Source organism: Primulina huaijiensis, chromosome 9 (assembly GCF_012295235.1).
Source record: "Primulina huaijiensis isolate GDHJ02 chromosome 9, ASM1229523v2, whole genome shotgun sequence".
In the NCBI taxonomy this organism is placed as follows: domain Eukaryota; kingdom Viridiplantae; phylum Streptophyta; class Magnoliopsida; order Lamiales; family Gesneriaceae; genus Primulina; species Primulina huaijiensis.
In genome coordinates this window covers 13,849,321-13,869,163 of record NC_133314.1, presented here as the reverse complement: position 1 = coordinate 13,869,163, position 19,843 = coordinate 13,849,321, and the positions used below count along the sequence as shown (strand labels likewise).

At 38.9% G+C, this 19,843-nt stretch overlaps 1 protein-coding gene across 1 annotated transcript; it reads right to left on the bottom strand.

Moving 5' to 3' along the window:
• Positions 1-9,942: 9,942 nt before the first annotated feature.
• LOC140985231 (uncharacterized) lies at positions 9,943-13,068 on the bottom strand. The gene is made up of 6 exons (XM_073453020.1): positions 12,398-13,068; positions 11,888-12,138; positions 11,340-11,715; positions 11,087-11,218; positions 10,827-11,002; positions 9,943-10,392 (listed from the first exon to the last, which is right to left on the bottom strand). The coding sequence occupies exons 1-6, from the start codon at positions 12,941-12,943 to the stop codon at positions 10,269-10,271; spliced, it is 1,605 nt and encodes a 534-aa protein (XP_073309121.1). The 5' UTR covers positions 12,944-13,068; the 3' UTR covers positions 9,943-10,268.
• Positions 13,069-19,843: the final 6,775 nt, after the last annotated feature.

The window sequence follows — 19,843 nt, the reverse complement described above, 5'->3', positions numbered from 1 at the left end:
CTCGCCCTAGCCCAGCCCCTAAGCCTTGGATCGAGCCCTTCACTCCCGGCAAGCTGCGCGCCCCCTGCACGAAACCTGCGCATGGTCTCGGGTAAGAGTCCTTGTGTATCAAGACTCCTCCCAGCCCTCAAACCCGAGTCCTAGCTTGGCTAGGACTCTTCCCTTGACTCAACAAGTCCCTAGCCAGGTCCTGGTCCAACCGAACCCAGCCAAAATCCCTCACTACAAGGAATCCGATCCCTATGACCTTATGACAGCCGAGATCGATTTTTTCCTTGTTTCCCTTGTTTCTGTCGTGAGTTGGGGGTGTGTGTGGACCTCTTTTATGTGTAAAGACATCACTTTATCAAGTCTTAGCATCATGGCAGCCCCTTGGTATAAAAAACGTGAATCATGGCATAAAATTGATGATGTATAAATCATGCACACACAAAAAAAAAACAGCAATATGAACTTCATTTTTTCATACACTCCAGATTTAAAACTATATTATGACATGATGGATGAGAAAAGGAGATGTATGGCTTGCTTTTGCGTTATATATGCACGAAAAACCGTTGACGACGAAGAACGACGACGAAGAGGGCCCAAACTCGATTTTCCTTGAGGCTTCTCGAAAATTTCCTCTTCAAATATTGAATGTGTGTGTGCCGTGTGGTTGGAAGGATTTTTCAGAAAGTGGCGTGTGATTATTGAGTCACAATGTGTAGGGTTTGTATTGGTTTAAACATATTATATGCTAATTAAATTACTAACTAGTCCTAGGCCTATTAAGCCACTAATTTTGGCCCATTAGTCTTAGTTAGGATTTAATTAAAATAATTTTGCTAAAATAAGTTTGTGAATTTATTAGCCGGGTTGCCAAAACGCTCGCATTTTTGTTGAAAAACCAACACTGATAAAATTTACGTCTCGGCGTATAAAATCACCTCAAACCCCTATTTTTCAAAAAAAAATATGAATATCCAACTACCATATTTTAAATACTTAAAAATCGTTATTCAATAAAAACATTTTACATTTTTCAGCCCTCGGTCCCCGTTCCTCCATCGTCACTTGAATATTCCTTAAAATACAATTTTATGCATGATGATAATAAAATCATATTTAACATGTAAACATGTATGTCACATAATCAAATAGCAATTAAAATCAGTTAATTACTCATTTTTCATATTTCTTAGATTTGCATGCATTTGGATTACGTCGTCTTAATTTTGGACCTTACATATAATATCTAGCAGTGGTATTGAGGTAGATCCAGCTAAGGTGACAGTAGTTAAAGAATGGTTTGAGCCGAAGAATGCGTCAGAGATCCGCAGTTTCCTAGGCTTGGCAGGCTACTACAGGAAATTTATTTAGGGGATTTCCTCGATTGCAGTGCCACTCACTTCATTGACTAAGAAAAATGCTAAATTTGTATGGAGTGATGATTGCCAGAAGAGCTTTGATACTTTGAAGCAAGCTCTTATCACAGCGCCAGTTTTAGCCATGCCATCAGGGCAAGGCAATTTTGTGCTATACACCGATGCATCTAAGCTCGGTTTAGGTACAGTGTTGATGCAGCATGTCGGGTCATAGCTTATGCCTCCAGACAGTTGAAAGTGCATGAGAAGAATTATCCGACTCATGATCTCGAGTTAGCTGATGTTGTCTTTGCGTTAAAAATTTGGAGACATTATTTGTACGGTGAGTCATGCCAGATATTCACTGATCACAAGAGTCTCAAATATTTCTTCACACAGAAAGAACTTAATATGAGACAAAGACGGTGGTTGGAGTTGGTAAAAGACTACGATTGTGAAATTAGCTACCATCCAGGTAAAGCTAATGTTGTGGCAGATGCATTGAGCTGGAAAGTAGCAGTCGTAGCACAGCTGTCAGCGCAGAGATCTCTTCAGTCAGAGATTTAGAGTTTTGGCCTAGAAGTTTATCCTAAGGACAGAGCTCCTAAGCTGTCTAATCTGACAGTACAGTCTTCTTTGCTAGACCGAATCCGTAGAGGTCAGCCTTCGGATGAGCAGTTACAGAAATGGAGACTGAAGGATGAGGCCAAGGGCTCCCATGGTATTGTGAAGTACAGAGGAAGGATGTGGGTGCCTAGTGTTGATTCGATCAGAGAGGATATCTTGTCAGAGGCACATGCATCTCCGTATTCCATCCATCCAGGAGATACCAAGATGTACAAGGATTTTCAGATACTGTATTGGTGGCCAGGTATGAAGCGAGATATTCGTCGATTTGTATCTGAATGTCTCATTGTCAGTAAGTGAAAGCAGAGCATCAGAGGCCAGCAGGAATGCTTAAGCCGCTCTCTATCCCCGAGTGGAAATGAGATAATATCACCATGGATTTCGTTGTTGGTTTGCCGAGGTCAGTCAGATGATCCATTGCCATTTGGTTTATAGTGGATCGACTTACTAAGTCAGCACATTTCTTATCGGTGAAGAACACTTTCTCCATGACTCAGTTTGCAGAGATTTATATCAAGAAGATAGTCCGATTGCACGGGATCCTAGTTTCTATTGTGTCCGACAGGGACCCGAGATTCACATCGTCCTTTTGGAAGAGTTTACATGCAGCCATGGGGACGAAGTTGCTATTCAGTACGACATTTCACCCTCCGACAGATGGCCAGTCTGAGCGTGTGATCCAGATTTTTGAAGATCTTTTGAGAGCCTATGTGATAGATTTCCATGGTAATTGGGAATCGAAACTACCTCTAGTGGAGTTTACCTACAATAACAGTTTCCAATCATTTATAGGTATGGCTCCCTACGAAGCACTGTATGGAAGGAACTGCAGATCGTCGATTAATTGGGATGAAGTCAGGAGAGAGCAGAACTTGGACCAGAGATTGTTCAACAGACTGCAGACGTGGTGGTCAAGATCCGAGAAAGGATGAAGACCGCCCAGAGTCATCAAAATAGTTATGCTGACAAGAGAAGGAGAGATCTCGAATTGCCGTAGGAGATCACGTATTCGTGAAGATAGCATCTATGAAGGATGTTATGAGGTTTGGGAAGAGAGGAAAGTTGAGTCCGAGATTTATTGGACCGTTCGAAATTCTTAACAGAGTTGGGACACTTGCTTATTGTGTAGCTCTACCGCCGAATCTATCTGGAGTACACAATGTGTTCCACGTCTCTATGATGAGAAAGTATATAGCAAATCCTTCGCATGTATTGAGTTTTGAGCCGTTGCAGTTGGCTCCAGATCTGTCGTATGAGGAAAGACATGTCCAAATCCTATACAGACAAGAGCGGAGACTTCGGAACAAGGTGACCAAGTTGGTTAAAGTCCGGTGGCTGAATCAATCAGTGGAGGAGGCCACTTGGGAGGCCGAGGCAGATTTGAGAAGTCGCTACCCGGAATTGTTTGGTAAGATTAAATTTCGAGGACGAAATTTATTTAAGTTGTGGAGGAATTGTAAAGCCCAAAATCAGTACACGTAAAACTCATGCATTTATTTAAATTGCTAAATTATTTATTTAATTTTAAAATGATTTTTGGCAATGCACGATTAATTATTTGCATTATATTAAACTATTATATGTTATTTGATGGACGTTAAAATGTTTTCTCGAGTTTTATGTTTCAGTCAAATATTCGATGCAGCATCGAGGAAATGAGACCGGCGACGTGGTGGTCAAGATCCGAGAAAGGATGAAGACCGCCCAGAGTCGTCAAAAGAGTTATGCTGACAAGAGAATGAGAGATCTCGAATTTGCCGTATGAGATCACGTATTCGTGAAGATAGCATCTATGAAGGGTGTTATGAGGTTTGGGAAGAGAGGAAAGTTGAGTCCGAGATTTATTGGACCGTTCGAAATTCTTAACAGAGTTGGGACACTTGCTTATTGTGTAGCTCTACCGCCGAATCTATCTGGAGTACACAATGTGTTCCACGTCTCTATGATGAGGAAGTATATAGCAAATCCCTTCGCATGTCTTGAGTTTTGAGCCGTTGCAGTTGGCTCCAGATCTGTCGTATGAGGAAAGACATGTCCAAATCCTAGACAGACAAGAGCGGAGACTTCGGAAAAAAGTGACCAAGTTGGTTAAAGTCCGGTGGCTGAATCAATCAGTGGAGGAGGCCACTTGGGAAGCCGAGGCAGATATGAGAAGTTGCTACCCGAAATTGTTTGGTAAGATTAAATTTCGAGGACGAAATTTATTTAAGTGGTGGAGGAATTGTAGAGTCCAAAACTAGTACACGTAAAACTCATGCATTTATTTAAATTGCTAAATTATTTATTTAATTTTAAAATGATTTTTGGCAATGCACGATTAATTATTTGCATTATTTTAAACTATTATATGTTTATTTGATGCACGTTAAAATGTTTTCTCGAGTTTTATGTTTCAGTCGAATATTCAAGGCAGGATCGAGGAAATGAGACCGGCGACAATTTAGGCTATTTTAAAATGTGGTATTTTATTTCAGGTCAAGAAAGTGGCATTTTAAAATGATTTATTAAGTTTTTAGCATTTTTAAAGCCTAATTTAATTTATTAAGTGATTTTAAGATTTTAAACTTCTAAGGTTTAACACATGTATATTTTAATTCAAATTTAAGGATGCTATTCTTTTAGTGGAGAATTAGTATTTTATTTAGTATACTAATTGATTATTAATATTTTAATATCGTAATTAAACCCTTTAATGCCCTCCCCACTAACCCACTAACCCACTAACACACAGACACACGTTGCTCTCACACACACATACACATATACACACACACACTTGGCCTATGCACACACACACACACATTTCATTGCATTTCATTTCATTTCTCTTGGAAAAAGCTAGGCCTCTAAGTTCTTTCAGCAGCCACCTTTTCATTTCTAAATTTCTGAAGATTCACGATCCTTTTCGGGCAAGAAAACGTGAAGCAATCGTCTCCCGGTCATCCCCCGTGATCCACCGCGTCGGTATTCATTATCATCGAGCGTTTAGACACAAAGACATTTATATTCTTTCGTTTTTGCATCGATCTTGTCATAGTAATTATTTTCATGTACATTATATGAAAAACATGTGTAGGTTATGCAAAATTTTGAGCGAAAATGTTTGAAACGATTTTGGATCAAAATTTTGGGTCCCAAAAATTGAGTCTGCTGTCTTTTCGAATACTGTAAATTTTTGGTCAATTTTCTGGAAAATCTTTCAACATACAAAACGTTGTACTATTCTATACTTTTGATTTGACAGTAAATTTGTAATTTTTGGACAAGAAACGAGTGAGTTATGATCATTTTCGTGGGACTGCACAAGCTGTGAAATTTCTGTGTCATAAAATCTATCACCATCTGTTATTCCAATTCTGCGACTTATAGGTTGGTTTTCTGGAAATTTTTTCAGCATATGATTTGTAGTACTTTGTGTTATCTTTGATTTGACAGTAAATTCTTAATTTTCCGATAAGAAATGAGAGAGATATGATTTTTATCGTAAAACCGCTCAAGCTGTGAAAATTTTTGCATGATCTTCACGTTTTCTCAAGTTTTGGTTGCAGGCTTCGTTGAGATCTCTTGAATCTTTGCTGCTTTTTTAGGACAGCATGTCCAGAGCGTTCCAACGAAGCCCTCGATGTTTTTTAAGTATGTTCGACGTGTAGAAAGAAAATATTTTATGTTTTTGAGGTATGCGAAATGTCTTGTGACCAAATATGAACGGGTTTGGAAGTCGGTGAACGTGGCCGATGACCTCTACGCAAAATGATTATGTTTATGTATGTCCAAGTATGTACGATGCAAGTATGTTTATGAAAAGTTTAACGATATGATGGCACGTCTACGGTTTTAACCCGAATCGACTCAAAACTTAACCTAACTTTACAAAACTTGAATCATAGCTTATTAACACATTACTAACCCTTTTTTATCCCAAATCAAGCCAATTAAAACCCTCGAACAAGCCTAGATACCTGCTGGAAAATTCTTGCCCTTGGTTCGAAAACCTAACTTGGCACAACCTTGAGTTCCTTCAAGCCTAGGCCCTAACCATCATGTCCAGCACCTAACCAACCATCCTAAGACCTAGATCGAACCTTAGACTAGCTACTGGACCATCCCTACAGCCCTTGCACGCTAGAGCCCTCAAACCAGTGCAACCTTGGACTCACACGACCAACCTTCACCCTACAGCCCTTCCTCCTTGCACCAGCCTTCCCTCAAGCCATCTAGGACCATGACTAGATCCTATTAGGACCCCTGCACGTGACCCTACAGCAGCACTCGGCCGTGCCCTCCTAGAACCCAAGTTCAAAAACCTAGTCTCATAAAACTCAAATTTTCGTTCATATTATTTTTCTATCTTTTTCAGCCCTTAAACATGCATCTATGGACCCTTAAACATGTGAAAAAACGTCTTTTCTCATAGCCCTACCATGGCAGCCTCTTTGTGTATCATAACTATGAATTTAGAAACACAAAAACTCAAGTTTAGTTCCTCTTATGCCATAAAAACAAAAATAAAAGAAGGATTTCATATTTTTCATGCAAAAATGATTAAACACGAATAATATGATTTGAATGGTGCAAAAATAAGATTTAGAAACGTGTCTTTGCGTTTAAAACGCTCGAAATACGAATACTATAGCGGTGAAAGTCGGTGACGAACGGAGGACGATTTCTATTTTTTTTTTCCTATCCTTTTTCTTGTCAAAACCTCACCAAAAACCCATCTTGGTATGCAAAAGAGTCAAGTGATCGTTGTTGGAAGGAAGAACGAGGAAGAAAGTCGATGAAGGATGGAGAGAAAAAAATCGAAAACCTTCCCTTACAAGCACAAAGAGTGTTCGGCAGCTTTTCTTTCAAGTTGACATGAATTGTGTGTGTGTGTTTCGGGGGGTGTGTGTGTGTTTAGGGTTTTTGTGTGTGTAGGATTCTTTTAAAGAGAATTTAAAAAGGTTTCCTAAACACTTACTTAATGGGCTTAATTAACACTAGTTTTTAATTAATAAATTAGGCCTATTAAGATTAATAAAATCATTAGGGTTATATTAAAAATGTTTAAATATATATTTCCAAAAATCTCCTTACAAAATACATAAAATTTCTTGGTCCCACCAATTAGTTTAAATTTGACCCTAAAAAGCAATAATTCTTAAAATATTTAAAATAAATATTTTCTTAACTAAAAAGAAAAACTTAACTTTTAAAACTTTAACACATTAACCGTCTTCGGTCATCCGTTCCGGCCAACCATCGATATTTGTCCGATAATCTTTAAATAATGAAATCAAACAAAATTACACCATTGATCATTTATTCACTCAAAATATATCATTCATGTATCCAAAATCATTTAATTAAAATATTTTAGCAATTTAATAATTTTCATGTATGTGGTCTACGTGGACTGATTTTCGGGCATTACAAATTCTCCTTCTCTTAAATAAAATTTTGTCCTCGAAATTTTTCTAGTCTTAATTATTGAAAAGCTTAGGCTCTCTCATTCACTTCATACTTAATCTGATTGGCTTTAAATTTTGCAATCTATAACGCTTTCGCTGCGTACTCTGATATGCCTTCTATTTTTATACGTTTATAACAAATTTCTTGATCTCCAAAAATTCAAAGTTTTAGTTAACTCTACATCATTTATTAATTATAAATCATAAACTTCCTGATACAACAGCAATCGTTAAACCCAAAGATATTTGTATCTTACGATAAAACCAAAAATAATAATATTGTCGATTAAATCTTATTTCCAATATATCTATCCTTTCTTCTTCACGTCATAAACTTATAACACCTACAATACAATCGTAATTCTCTTTAATCCACTATGATACCCAGAAATTATTAATTCGACGAATCTTACTTTCTCATCAAAATTGCTAATACCCATATTTCTCGTTCCTCTTAGGACATCCTCACACTTACATATCTGTCTAATTTCCTCAATCGCAATTCCTTATGTAACCGTTAATTTGTAATTTACTTGCTGACTACATTCAGATAGATCATTTTATTTTCCAGTAAATTGCAACCTAAATCCCAAAGTTCTCGAATTATTCGATTAAGCCTAGCTTATCGCATTCCTAGTTCCTCAAACTATCGAATTTAATCAAAAACGGTTCCCATAGCTTTCGAAAATTGCTAAAATGACCCCATAATTTTCCTAAACTTTGCAATCAAGACCCCAAACATTTTCGAATTCTCAAATTTAGCCCCAAATTTTCGCATTTTAGCCCTCCAAGTTTTTGGATTCATACACTAAGCCATCTAGATTTTAGATTATAGCCAAATTGCCTTCTTCATTTCCGAAAACATGCAATTAATTCCCTCAAATTATTCTAATCCAGTCCCTAAGTTCACGATTCCTAAAAATTTAACCCATAACTATCAAGTTCGAAATCCCCTTCCTACACAGTATAAAGTTCGAAACATGTAGTTCTAAATCACCAACTTCAATTCGCCTAAACTTAGGGGGGTGTATTCAGTGTAGGAGATTTATTGACTTTTAATAACTTTTGTAGATTTTAAAAGTCTAGATGTATTCAATTAAGACTTTTACATACACTATAGAAGTCTAGTGTTATTAAAAATAGACTTTCATAGAGTTTTAAAAAGTCAAATGATATTCAACATTGACTTTTAAAAACTTTATAAAAGTCTATAGGTATTCAAAATTTTCAATAGACTTTTAATAACTTAATGGAATTCATTAACATACAAACATTAAAGACTAAAGTACAATTATAAATTTGACCCTAAAAATGCAATAATTCTTAAAATATTTAAAATAAATATTTTCTTAACTAATAAGAAAAATTTAGCTTTTAAAACTTTAACACCTTAATCGTCTCCGGTCCTCCGTTCCAACCAACCATCGATATTCGTCCGAAAATCTTTAAATCATGAAATCAAACAAAATTACACCATTAATAATTTATTCACTCAAAATATATCATTTAATGATTTGATATCTAAAGTGGATATGAATTCTGAAATTATATTCTTATATGACCCCTACATGATGAGATTGTAAATGTTATATAGTCTCGACCCCTTATCGAAGTAACAATTAGGGACTCATCAGTTAGATGAAATCTGAGAGCTATATGATTTTTGTTTTGTATATGATATGTAGTTTTTTTTTAAAAAAAATAGTGTATTTGTTATATATTTTGTTTGATCAATTCCGACTTGCTGAGCCTTTCTCCAAACATTGATCTTCTTACTTTCCCTTCCTATATAAATTGGAAGAGGACAAGCAAAATTTGTTCTAGGACTGGTGATAAAGAACAATTCGAGATTTACTTGCATGTTTCAGGTTTTATTATCGTTATGGATTTTCGTGTTAACTCTTCGGTATTCTATATTTTTTTTCTTTGAATTTGGAGTTTGTATTGAATTTGGAATTGTACAAGCGACGATTTAATTATCAAAAAGATTGGTTTTATTAATATCATGTTATGAGGCTTGCTGTTTTCGAATTATATTTTTTAGCACCAATGTCCATACACTCAGATCACGGGGGCGTGATAGTGAGACTTAAGACAACGGAATAAGTTGTTACGAAAACTTAAACTATGCTGGCTAGAGATCCCTAACCATTTCGAAGGAATTACGTTGCTCAATTCTAGATCTTCTCGCATAACTAAACATGTGTTCGTGGTCAAAACGAACACTTTAGGATTACATTATTTCTTATTTTAATATCATTCAAATTCACATGGAAATAGATTCGAATAGATTAACTCAATTATACATGATTATTCTAAAATAGACAACGAACTCAATTCGAATATGATTTTTACATTCTAGGTATAAGAATAATCCCCAGATCTGAAAATTCTTGAAAATGTAACACAAATACAAGAGTGTGATTTCCATCCTAAAGAATTATAATGCTACAAAAATAGTAAAAATGAAACTGTCGACATTACACCGTCTACAGATTCATAACATTACCATGTTGCGCTGAAACAAATGGTGATTTATTAGCTTAATAAATCATGTGATACTAAAATATATCAAAAGATCTGACATGGAAAAGTATCCACTCAAGCACGATGGTCGATGGCTAGACAAATTGACTTTTCACCAACAAATTCTGAAATAAATGAAAATTATGTTACAGGCGAAAAACGATTTTGTTGAAGGAATCCGACGTCTCTTCTTGGTTTAGTGATTTTCATTTCCTAGGACTCGATGTATCTCTTGAATATTAGCCACAATTAAGTTTATGTATGGATAATACTTGGATTTGCGCAAAGGCAGCCAGCCATCTTGATAGTCGATATCAACTCATTCCCACTCGATAGTTGAAGGAGGCTTCGATGTGATGTCGAGAAGAACTCTATTTACTCCAGGGACTTCGTTGCAAATCCTGGTGGAAAGATCAATAAGAAACTTGTGATCAAAGTAGTACCTGCACGTGGAACATAGGGTAAGTCATAAGTGACCACCTAAGGCATTCAAATCAGATCCAACTCCATGACCACTTGTGGTGGGACTAATGACGCTCAAGTTTTACGATCCTCGCTGATTCAGTCAATAATTCGTTTCCACCCTTTTCACTCATTTCAGTTGCTTTTCCATCTTCTTTTAGACAAATACACTCTGTTCAGTTCATGAATAATACATCCAACGTAAAATGCAATAATTCTTAACCAAGAAAGAGCCCTGAGATGGCAAGGGCGCAACTGTTAAAAAAATTTGATGCAGAATGAAAAGTAATAAAAAAATTAAAATCTTAAATCAAACTTCGAAAGACAACATCAAGGACCGAAACAAGACCGAGTAAATGTTAGCAAGACAGATGCAAATGGGTGTAGTAAACCAGGTTTAGAAGCAATGTAATACCAATCTGCAGTCATTCCATCTTGGCTTGTGACCGCTCTAAGTGTAATGGCGTAGCTATGGGTTCTTTGATCCCCTTGAACACCAACAGTTAATACTGGCATGAACACAGCAAATGCTTGCCATATGGAGTCGTAAATCCCAGCATCTATGATTGCTTGAATGAAAATTTCATCGGCCTGATACAGATCATTCATAGAATAACATTGCAAATAGATCATTCAAGCACCACAAACACTATGCTAGATATGAGCTTTATGTACCTTGCGAAGGATATCCAACCGATTCTCTAAAGTAACGTCACCAGGGACTCGTACTGCAAGGCCAGGTCCAGGGAATGGGTGACGCTTCAAGAAGGCTTCAGGTACCGCCATTATCTTTCCTAACTTACGAACCTAACAAGCACTCACAGTATTGTATGAAAGCAACAGCTTAGCAGATGTTGAGGAAAAACAAAGATGAGTAAGAGATAAATTTCACACAACTACGTGGACAGTGGAAATTTAAACCATATACCTCATCCTTGAACAAAAGTTTAAGCGGTTCTATTAGCTTCAATTTCATGTCCTTAGGGAGTCCTCCGACATTATGATGGCTTTTGATGGTGTGGGAGTGGGTCCTTCCACTTCCGGGGGGCGGGCACGATTCAATCACATCTGGATACAAGGTTCCTTGAACCAAATAAGCAGGTTTCTTTCCTAATTTTTGCTCCAAATCATGGGAAAATGCATCAAAGGTGCTGATGAATTCACTTCCAATAATTTTCCTTTTCTTTTCAGGTTCAGTAACACCTTTTAGCTTGCTGAGAAATTGCTCAGTCGCATCAATACAAGTGATGGGTAAGTGAAGATCCCTTTGGAAGGTCTCCATCACTCTTTCTCTCTCCTTCCACCTAGCATATGAATATTATATCACATCATAATAAAAGAGGACAAATACAAAGAAAACAGCACTGACTTCATTTGTGAGCAGGTATATTTTCGAATTCTACTTCTACGTCAAACTTCGAGTATTTTTTTAATAAAAAAAATGAAATAAGTAAAACTTGATGAATTTTATTCAACCTTAACAAACCATTGTCAACAAAAATACAATGAAGCCTGTCTCCAATTGCCTTGTGAACAAGAGTAGCTGCTACCGTAGAATCCACACCACCAGATAATGCACAGATGACATGATCTTCAGGTCCAACAGTGTCCTTGATAATTTTTAATTCTTCATCCAGAACATCTTCCATGTTCCAGCCAGCAGTTACTCCGCATACATCAAAGAGGAAGTATTTCAAAGTTTCCATTCCTTCTGGAGAATGTGTTACCTACAAAAGATTCACTATATACTCAACAACAGTCATACAGACAAACAGAAGAGCAAAACATAAAGGCCTAAACATGCCACACAGACACAAAGCTACTCATTAATATAAAAAGTACTAAAAAAGCTGCCCTCTTTACCCACAATTACTAAAAAAGCTGCCCCTTTACCCACAATTACCTAAAAAGGTTCCGCCTTTACGCATAAAAACCTTTCTTGCCATAATCATCCATCTAGTTCCACATAAACGAGAACTATCATACCTCAGGATGATACTGCAACCCATAAAACCTTCTGTCCACATTCTCCACCCCTGCCACAGCCCCCTGTTTGCTCTTCGCCACAACCTCAAACCCCTCCGGCAACTTCACCGCTTCATCCCCATGACTCATCCACACACTCTGCCTATCCCCTTCCTTTTTATTCCCAAACAACCCACCCACCTTCTCCACTTCAATCTCCATCCTGCCATACTCCTGCTTATCCCCAACCCTCACCACACCCCCCAATTGCTGCACAATCAATTGCAGCCCATAGCATATGCCCAAAACATGAACCTTGTTAGACTCCACGTACTCAATAAACCCCGGCGGGAAACACGGCGCGTTGGGAGCGTGAACGCTGTGGGGACCACCTGATAAAATGATCACTCGTGGGTTCAGGTCTGTGATTGATTTCAAGGAGGAAGTGCCGTTGATACAGAGGGAGAATACGTTCAGAGCCCGAATCCTCCGGGTGATGAGGTGGGTGTACTGCGAGCCGAAGTCCAATATCAGTACGAGGTTCGATTTCACTTCTTGAGGATCCATTACCGCTGCAGAATTTTCTGGGATTCGGATTTCTTGGGGTGGACGAGGGGTTTAGCATGTGAGGTGGCTAGGGTTTTGGAAAGGGTTTTTATGTGGCGGGAATGGAAAGGGATCTTTGGCGTTAAAAAACAATTATCATGGGCTTTGTATCCAAACGATTATGTAACGAACTTCATATCTAATTAATGGATCAAATTAATTTAACTCACTATTTATATTACCTATAAATGTATTCCTTTGATTATATGTTATTGAAATCGAGCAGGTAAATTATCTAATAAATTTTGTGTTTTCTCCGGGTCGACGTTTGAAAATTTTGGTTTGATAAATTTGAGTAAACCTGACTACGAGCTGAGTTTGGTTCCGGTTCACGTTGGAACCGACAGGTCAGGGTTGGAGCATGAAAAAAATATTTTATTCATAATTAATCTTTGTATTTTATTTAGTTTTGCATTCCTAGACTTGTTTAACCTAATTTAATCTTGACATTTATCCTATATGATTTGTTTTTGGTATTTATCTCTAAGATATAATATCTTAGATTTGAATAGAGCTTTATCCCTAATAAACTCTTGTTTTCATGTTTATAGGATCTTGTGCTCATGAAAAGATAATTAAGTCAAGATATGAATATCTGTATATATGGAATGTTGAGTGAGGAATGTCGCACGACGAGGAGAGGATTGCTATGCAGCAGGTGGAGATTTTCCCAAAAAGTTACACGAAGTTCAGAGTTGGAGACAATTTTCGTGTTGAAGAATTAAAGTGATTGATTCACGATCACCCCGTGTTGCTGATTTGTGTTGAATGCACGTGCATAACAACACTGACGCAGAGAGTTAATCGAAGAGTGTTTTTATATTGTTTTTAAGCAACTTCGGTTTTGTAGAGCCCAAATTCAGTACACGTAAAACTCATGCATTTAATTAAATTGTTAAATCATTTATTTAATTTTAAAATGATTTATAGCGATGCATAATCTATTTAATTGCATCATTTTAAATTATTTATGTTTATGTGATTTACGTTAAAATGTTTTCTTGAGTTTCATGTTTCAGACGATTATTCGAAGCGGGATCGAGGAAAAGAGACCGGCGACAATTTTAGTAATTTTAAAATGTGGTATTTTATTTTAAGTTAGGATTGGGGCATTTTAACTGATTTATTTAGTTTTAGCATTTTAATAGCCTAATTTAATTATTAGGTGATTTTATGATTTTTAAACTTTTAAAGATGTGGCACTTGTGCATTTTATTTTAAATTAAGAGATTTTAGAAAGTTAGTATTAGATTAGTATTATTTTATTTCTAATTAATTTCTTAAGCATGATTAGCCCTTAATTAGCCAATTAATTATTTAATTAAGCTATTTCCCTACCCACTAAAACGCACGCACGCACACACCTACACGACACACACACATCATTTCATTCCATTCCTTTCAATTTTTGAGAGTAAAAATTTAGGGTTCTTATATCATTCCGCAGCCACCCCTCTCCTTCAAATTTTTCTAGCAAGTTTTCGTTACTTTTCTTCAAGAAAATGGTGTCACGTTAGTTCCGGATCAACCTCGCATCTTTCCCGCTTCGGTATCATCGGTTCGGTAATTTTAAATATAAAAAGGCATGTATATTCTATTATTCTTGCGTCGATCTCGTCATATTATATGTTGTGATGTTCATTATGCGTAAAAATCCATGTATGATGTACAAAGTTTGAGCGGAAATTTGTTGGATCGATTTTTGAAACGTTTTTGGATCTAAAACTCAAAATTTGCTGTCATTTTAATTACTGCGACTTTTTGTTCGATTTTCTGGAAACGTGATGTGTTCTTGAAGTTTTATTGTTGCAGGCTTTGTTGGGGATTGACGGGTGTTCGCTGCTGCATTTAAGTATGTTGAGTATGATGTTAGGATGGTTTTTGGTGTATCGGTTCGCATCGATAGGCACTTGTTTATATTAGAAGTCGTAGGATGCGTTTTGGTGTCAAATGTCGTGTTCACGGATTGGGTTGCGTTGTTTGTGATGTGTAGTTGTTTTGGAGCGTTTGTTTGAGTTTGAATAAGTGTCATAGCATCCTAAGATGGGTCTCGAGGCATTGATTCACGGTCCGTGTACCCCTTTTAAATTTTTTTTCTTTTTTAGGGATTGTTTTTGGGGTTTGATGTCATGATTTAGTATGATGATTTAATGAGGTAGAGTCCCAAGAGATTTAGAACGTCATAAGGAAATTTGTCATTTCTGGGTGTGAGCATGACTATACGTCTAAGCTATGAAAGATAAGTGTTTGAACTCATGTGAGTATGTGCAGCAGTGGCCCCAAGCGAGATCCAACGAATCCCTCAACGCTACGTAAGTATGTTCGACGTGCAAAAGAAAATATTTTATTTTTGAGGTATGCTAAATGACTTGTGACCAAATTATGAACGGGTTTGGAAGTCGGTGAACGTGGTTGAGGACCTCTCCACACTGGTAAAGCATGACCGGGTTTAGATCAGGATTGGAAAGCGATAAAGCATGACCAGCGACCAATCCACCCGGTAAAGCATGACCGGGGATCTCATGTATGTGGCAGTGGATTTTCTCTGTCAGTCCAGTACTGTGGTTTAGTCTGATCAGGCACGGTTTAGTCTGATCAGGCACATTTATGTATGGGTTACTTGCTTTGAAACACATCTCTACGCAAAATGATGTTATGTATGCTCAAGTATGTACGATGCAAGTATGTTTAAGAAATGTTTTATGATGATGGCACGCCTGCGTTTATGCTACTACGTTCAAGTTTCAAGTATATTTACGCTATTACGTTCAAGTTTCAAGTATGTAAGCCCTACTTTAAAGTTGCATGTGGTTTTATTTTGTAGTACTTGCTATCTCCAGTTTATGCATGTTGAGTCTTTAGACTCACTAGACTTGATCGATGCAGGTGAGGATGACTTTGAGGAGACGAGGGGTGGGGACCAATGAGCCGGCTTGGACTGCGCAGGAGGCTAAACCCGAGGACCGCCCATGTTTTTACGAATACTTTTATGCATGTTGCTTCAAATACACTGATTTTCATGAAGTGGTTTATGATGTTTAAACAAATGTTTTTAGCAAATTTTTTTGTGATCTTTTCGTTGAAAATATTTTGAATGATCAGTTTTTTGTTATCGAAATTTTAAAGTTTCTATTTAATTAAGAAAATTTTTATTTTTCCGCAAATTTTAAAGTAGTTTAAAAGTACGGTACGTTACGGTTGGTATCAGAGCGGTGTTCTTGTAAATGGTTATGCCTACTGCCAGTTGCGAGAAGCTCACGAAGTCACACCTCAAGTCTGTAAGTTTTAAAGTTTTAAATTATTTCATGTAGTAAGTATTAAGTCGTGATTTCAGCATGTGCATATTTAAATTCAAATTGCGTGCATCTTATGTTATGATATTAAGTTCATGCATGTTGTGTTTACGTGTTGGGAAAATTTTGAAACAGTATGCCTCCCAGACATAGGATTGTGCGTGAAGCAGGCGATGAGAATAGAGAAGCTCAGGATGGGGAGAGGGTCACTCCTCCTCGTCCACCCCCAGATATGCAGGCTCAGATTCTTGCAGGGATGACTTAGTTCTTCGCGCAGTTTGCGGGGAACCAAGCTTTAGTGGACACAGGGGCGAGGCCCAGGTCAGAGATAGTTTATGAGAGGTTCAACAGGATGGACCCAAAGGAGTTCTCGGGGACTACTGACCCGATGATAGCGGAATGATGGATTAAGTCCATCGAGGTGATCTTTGCGTTTATGGAGCTGCAGGATGCAGACAGGGTCAGGTGTGCCACATTTCTACTGACAGGGGACGCCAGACTGTGGTGGGAGAGCACATCAGTGTCAGTGAACTTGCGAACACTGACTTGGGATTGGTTCAAGGAAGTTTTCTACTCCAAGTACTTCACTGAGGAAGTACGCTCCCACCTGGCCAGGGAGTTCATGACGTTGCGTCAGGGAGACAGCAGCGTAGCTGAGTTCGTGAGGAAGTTCGAGAGGGGGTGTCACTGTGTACCCCTGATTGCGAATGATGCCCGGGAGAAGCTGAGGCATTTTATAGATGGGTTGCGGCCGATCTTGCACCGTGACGTTCGAGTTGTTGGTCCGAATACTTATGCAGTTGCCGTATCGAGAGCTTTGGCAGCAGAGCGGGACCAGAGGGACATTGAGGTCGATAGGCAGGGCAAGAGGCCCTATCAGGCACCTCAACAGCAGCCACAGCAACGATCCCAGTTTAAGAGCCCTTTCCGGGGACAGCAGGGGAAGAGGCCATTTCAGGGACCGCCAAAGGCAAGGGTCCTATTCCTCAACAGAAGGCTCCTCAGAGACCCGACAAGTACCCAGTGTGCCGGAAGTGCAACCGTCAGCATCCGAGACAGTGTTTATTTGGATCGAGCAAATGCTTCAAGTGCGGAGCCAGCAATCATATGTTGAAGGACTGCCAACAGTGGAGGCAGCCGACCCAGGATAGAGTGTTCGCCATGCAGGCAGAGGAGGCGAACCCAGACACGACTCTGTTGACTGGGAATATTTTCATAAAGAAAGTAGCAACGAAGACCCTGATAGATTCAGGGACCACATACTCTTTTATTTCGGAGACGTTCGATAGCCATTTGGACATCAAGTCCATTGGGCTCGAAGTGAGTTATTCAGTGACAGTCCCATCAGGGGAAGAGTTATCAGCTACTAGTGTGGTCAGAGACACGATCTTGAACTGCAGGGCCACATAGTGTACGCCGATTTGATTGTGTTGTCGGTGCCAGAATTTGATATTATTTTGGCAATGGACTTGCTGACGAAGAACAAAGTTCTTATTGACTTTCAGAAAAGGTCAGTGTTGGTAAAACCGTTAGGCATGGAGCAATTTATCTTTGAGCCAGATAGATGGAAGAGTTTCCCTCGCATGATCTCTTGCATGCAGGCACGGAGACTTATTCACAAGGGTTGTCAGGCTTTCTTGGCCAGTATTGTTTCAGTGCCTGACACACCCACTCCATTGATATCTGATGTACTAGTAGTCAGATATTTTCCTGACGTCTTTCCGGATGACGTCACATGCCTTCCACCAGAGAGAGAGGTGGAGTTTTCCATTGACTTTGTGCCAGGCACCGTGCCGATCTCTAAGGCACCGTACCCGTTAGATCCAGCTGAGATGTTAGAACTCAAACAACAGATTCAGGAGCTTCTAGACAAAGAATTCATCAGCCCTAGTTTCTCACCATGGGGCGCACCAGTGCTCTTCGTAAAGAAGAAAGATGGGAGCATGAAGCTGTGTATCGATTACCGAGAACTGAACAAGGTAACGATCAAGAATAAATACCCACTATCATGGATCGAGGACTTGTTTGATCAGTTGCAGGGAGCTACAGTGTTCTCTAAGATAGATCTTCGATCGGGTATCATCAGCTGAAGGTAAAAGATACAGATGTTCATAAGACAGCCTTCAGAACCAGGTATGAGCATTACGATTTTTTAGTGATGCCGTTTGTACTGACGAATGCTCCGGCGATATTTATGGACCTCATGAACCGAGTATTACAGCCCTACTTAGATCAGTTCGTCATTCATTGACGACATTCTCATATACTCAAAGAGCCATGAGGAGCACCTTTAGCACTTGGGTACAGTTTTGCAGGTATTGCAAAATCTCAAGTTGTTTGCAAAATTTAGTAAGTGTGAATTCTGGTTGGAAAAGGTAGCGTTTTTGGGTCATATAATATCTAGCAGTGGTATCGAGGTGGATCCAGCTAAGGTGGCAGCAGTTAAAGAATGGGTTGAACCAAAGAATGCTTTAGAGATCCGCAGTTTTCTAGGCCTAGCAGGCTACTACAAGAAATTTATTCAGGGATTTTCTTCGATACCAGTGCCACTCACCTCATTGACCAAGAAGAATGCCAAATTCGTATGGAGTGATGAATGTCAGAAGAGCTTTGATACTTTGAAGCGAGCTCTTATTTCAGCGCCAGTGTTAACCATGCCAGCGGGGCAAGGTAATTTTGTGCTTTACACCAATGCTATGAAGCTTGGTTTAGGCGCAGTGTTGATGCAACACTGTCGGGTTATAGCTTATGCCTCCAGACAGTTGAAGGTGCATGAGAAGAACTACCCGACTCATGATCTTGAGTTAGCTGCCGTTGTCTTTNCTTGAGTAGAAAGGTTGCAGTCGTAGCACAGATGTCAGTGCAGAAATCTCTTCAGTCAGAGATTCAGATATTTGGCCTAGAGGTTTATCGTAAGGACATAGCTCCTAAGCTGTCTAATCTGACAGTCTAGTCTTCTTTGCTAGACCGAATCCGTAAGGGTCAGCCTTCGGATGAGCAGTTACAGAAATGGAGACTGAAGGACGAGGCCAAGGGCAGTGTACTCTACACAGTGTCAATGCTATTGTGAGATACAAAGGGAGAATGTGGGTGCCTAGTGTTGATTCGATCAGAGAGGATATTCTGACAGAGGCACATGCATCTCCGTATTCCGTCCATCCAGGAGGTACCAAGATGTACAAAGATTTGCAGATTCTGTATTGGTGGCCAGGTATGAAGCGAGACATCCGTCGATTTGTATCTTAATGTCTCACTTGTCAGCAGTTGAAGGCAGAGCATCAGAGGCCAGCAGGGATGCTTAAGCCACTCCTATCCCCGAGTGGAAGTGGGAGAATATCACCATGGACTTCGTTGTTGGTTTTCCGAGGTCAGTCAGAGGTAGGGATGGCAATTTTCCTCGCGGGTTCGGGGCTCCGCGAGGAAAACCCGAAACAGGGCGGATTCGGGGATATGTTAATGGGTTTGGTTTCGGGTTCGGGGATTTTTAAAAATCCACGAAATATATTGGGACGGGTTTGGGAATCCTATCCCCATACCAAACCCTCCCAAACCCGCCCCGATAATATAT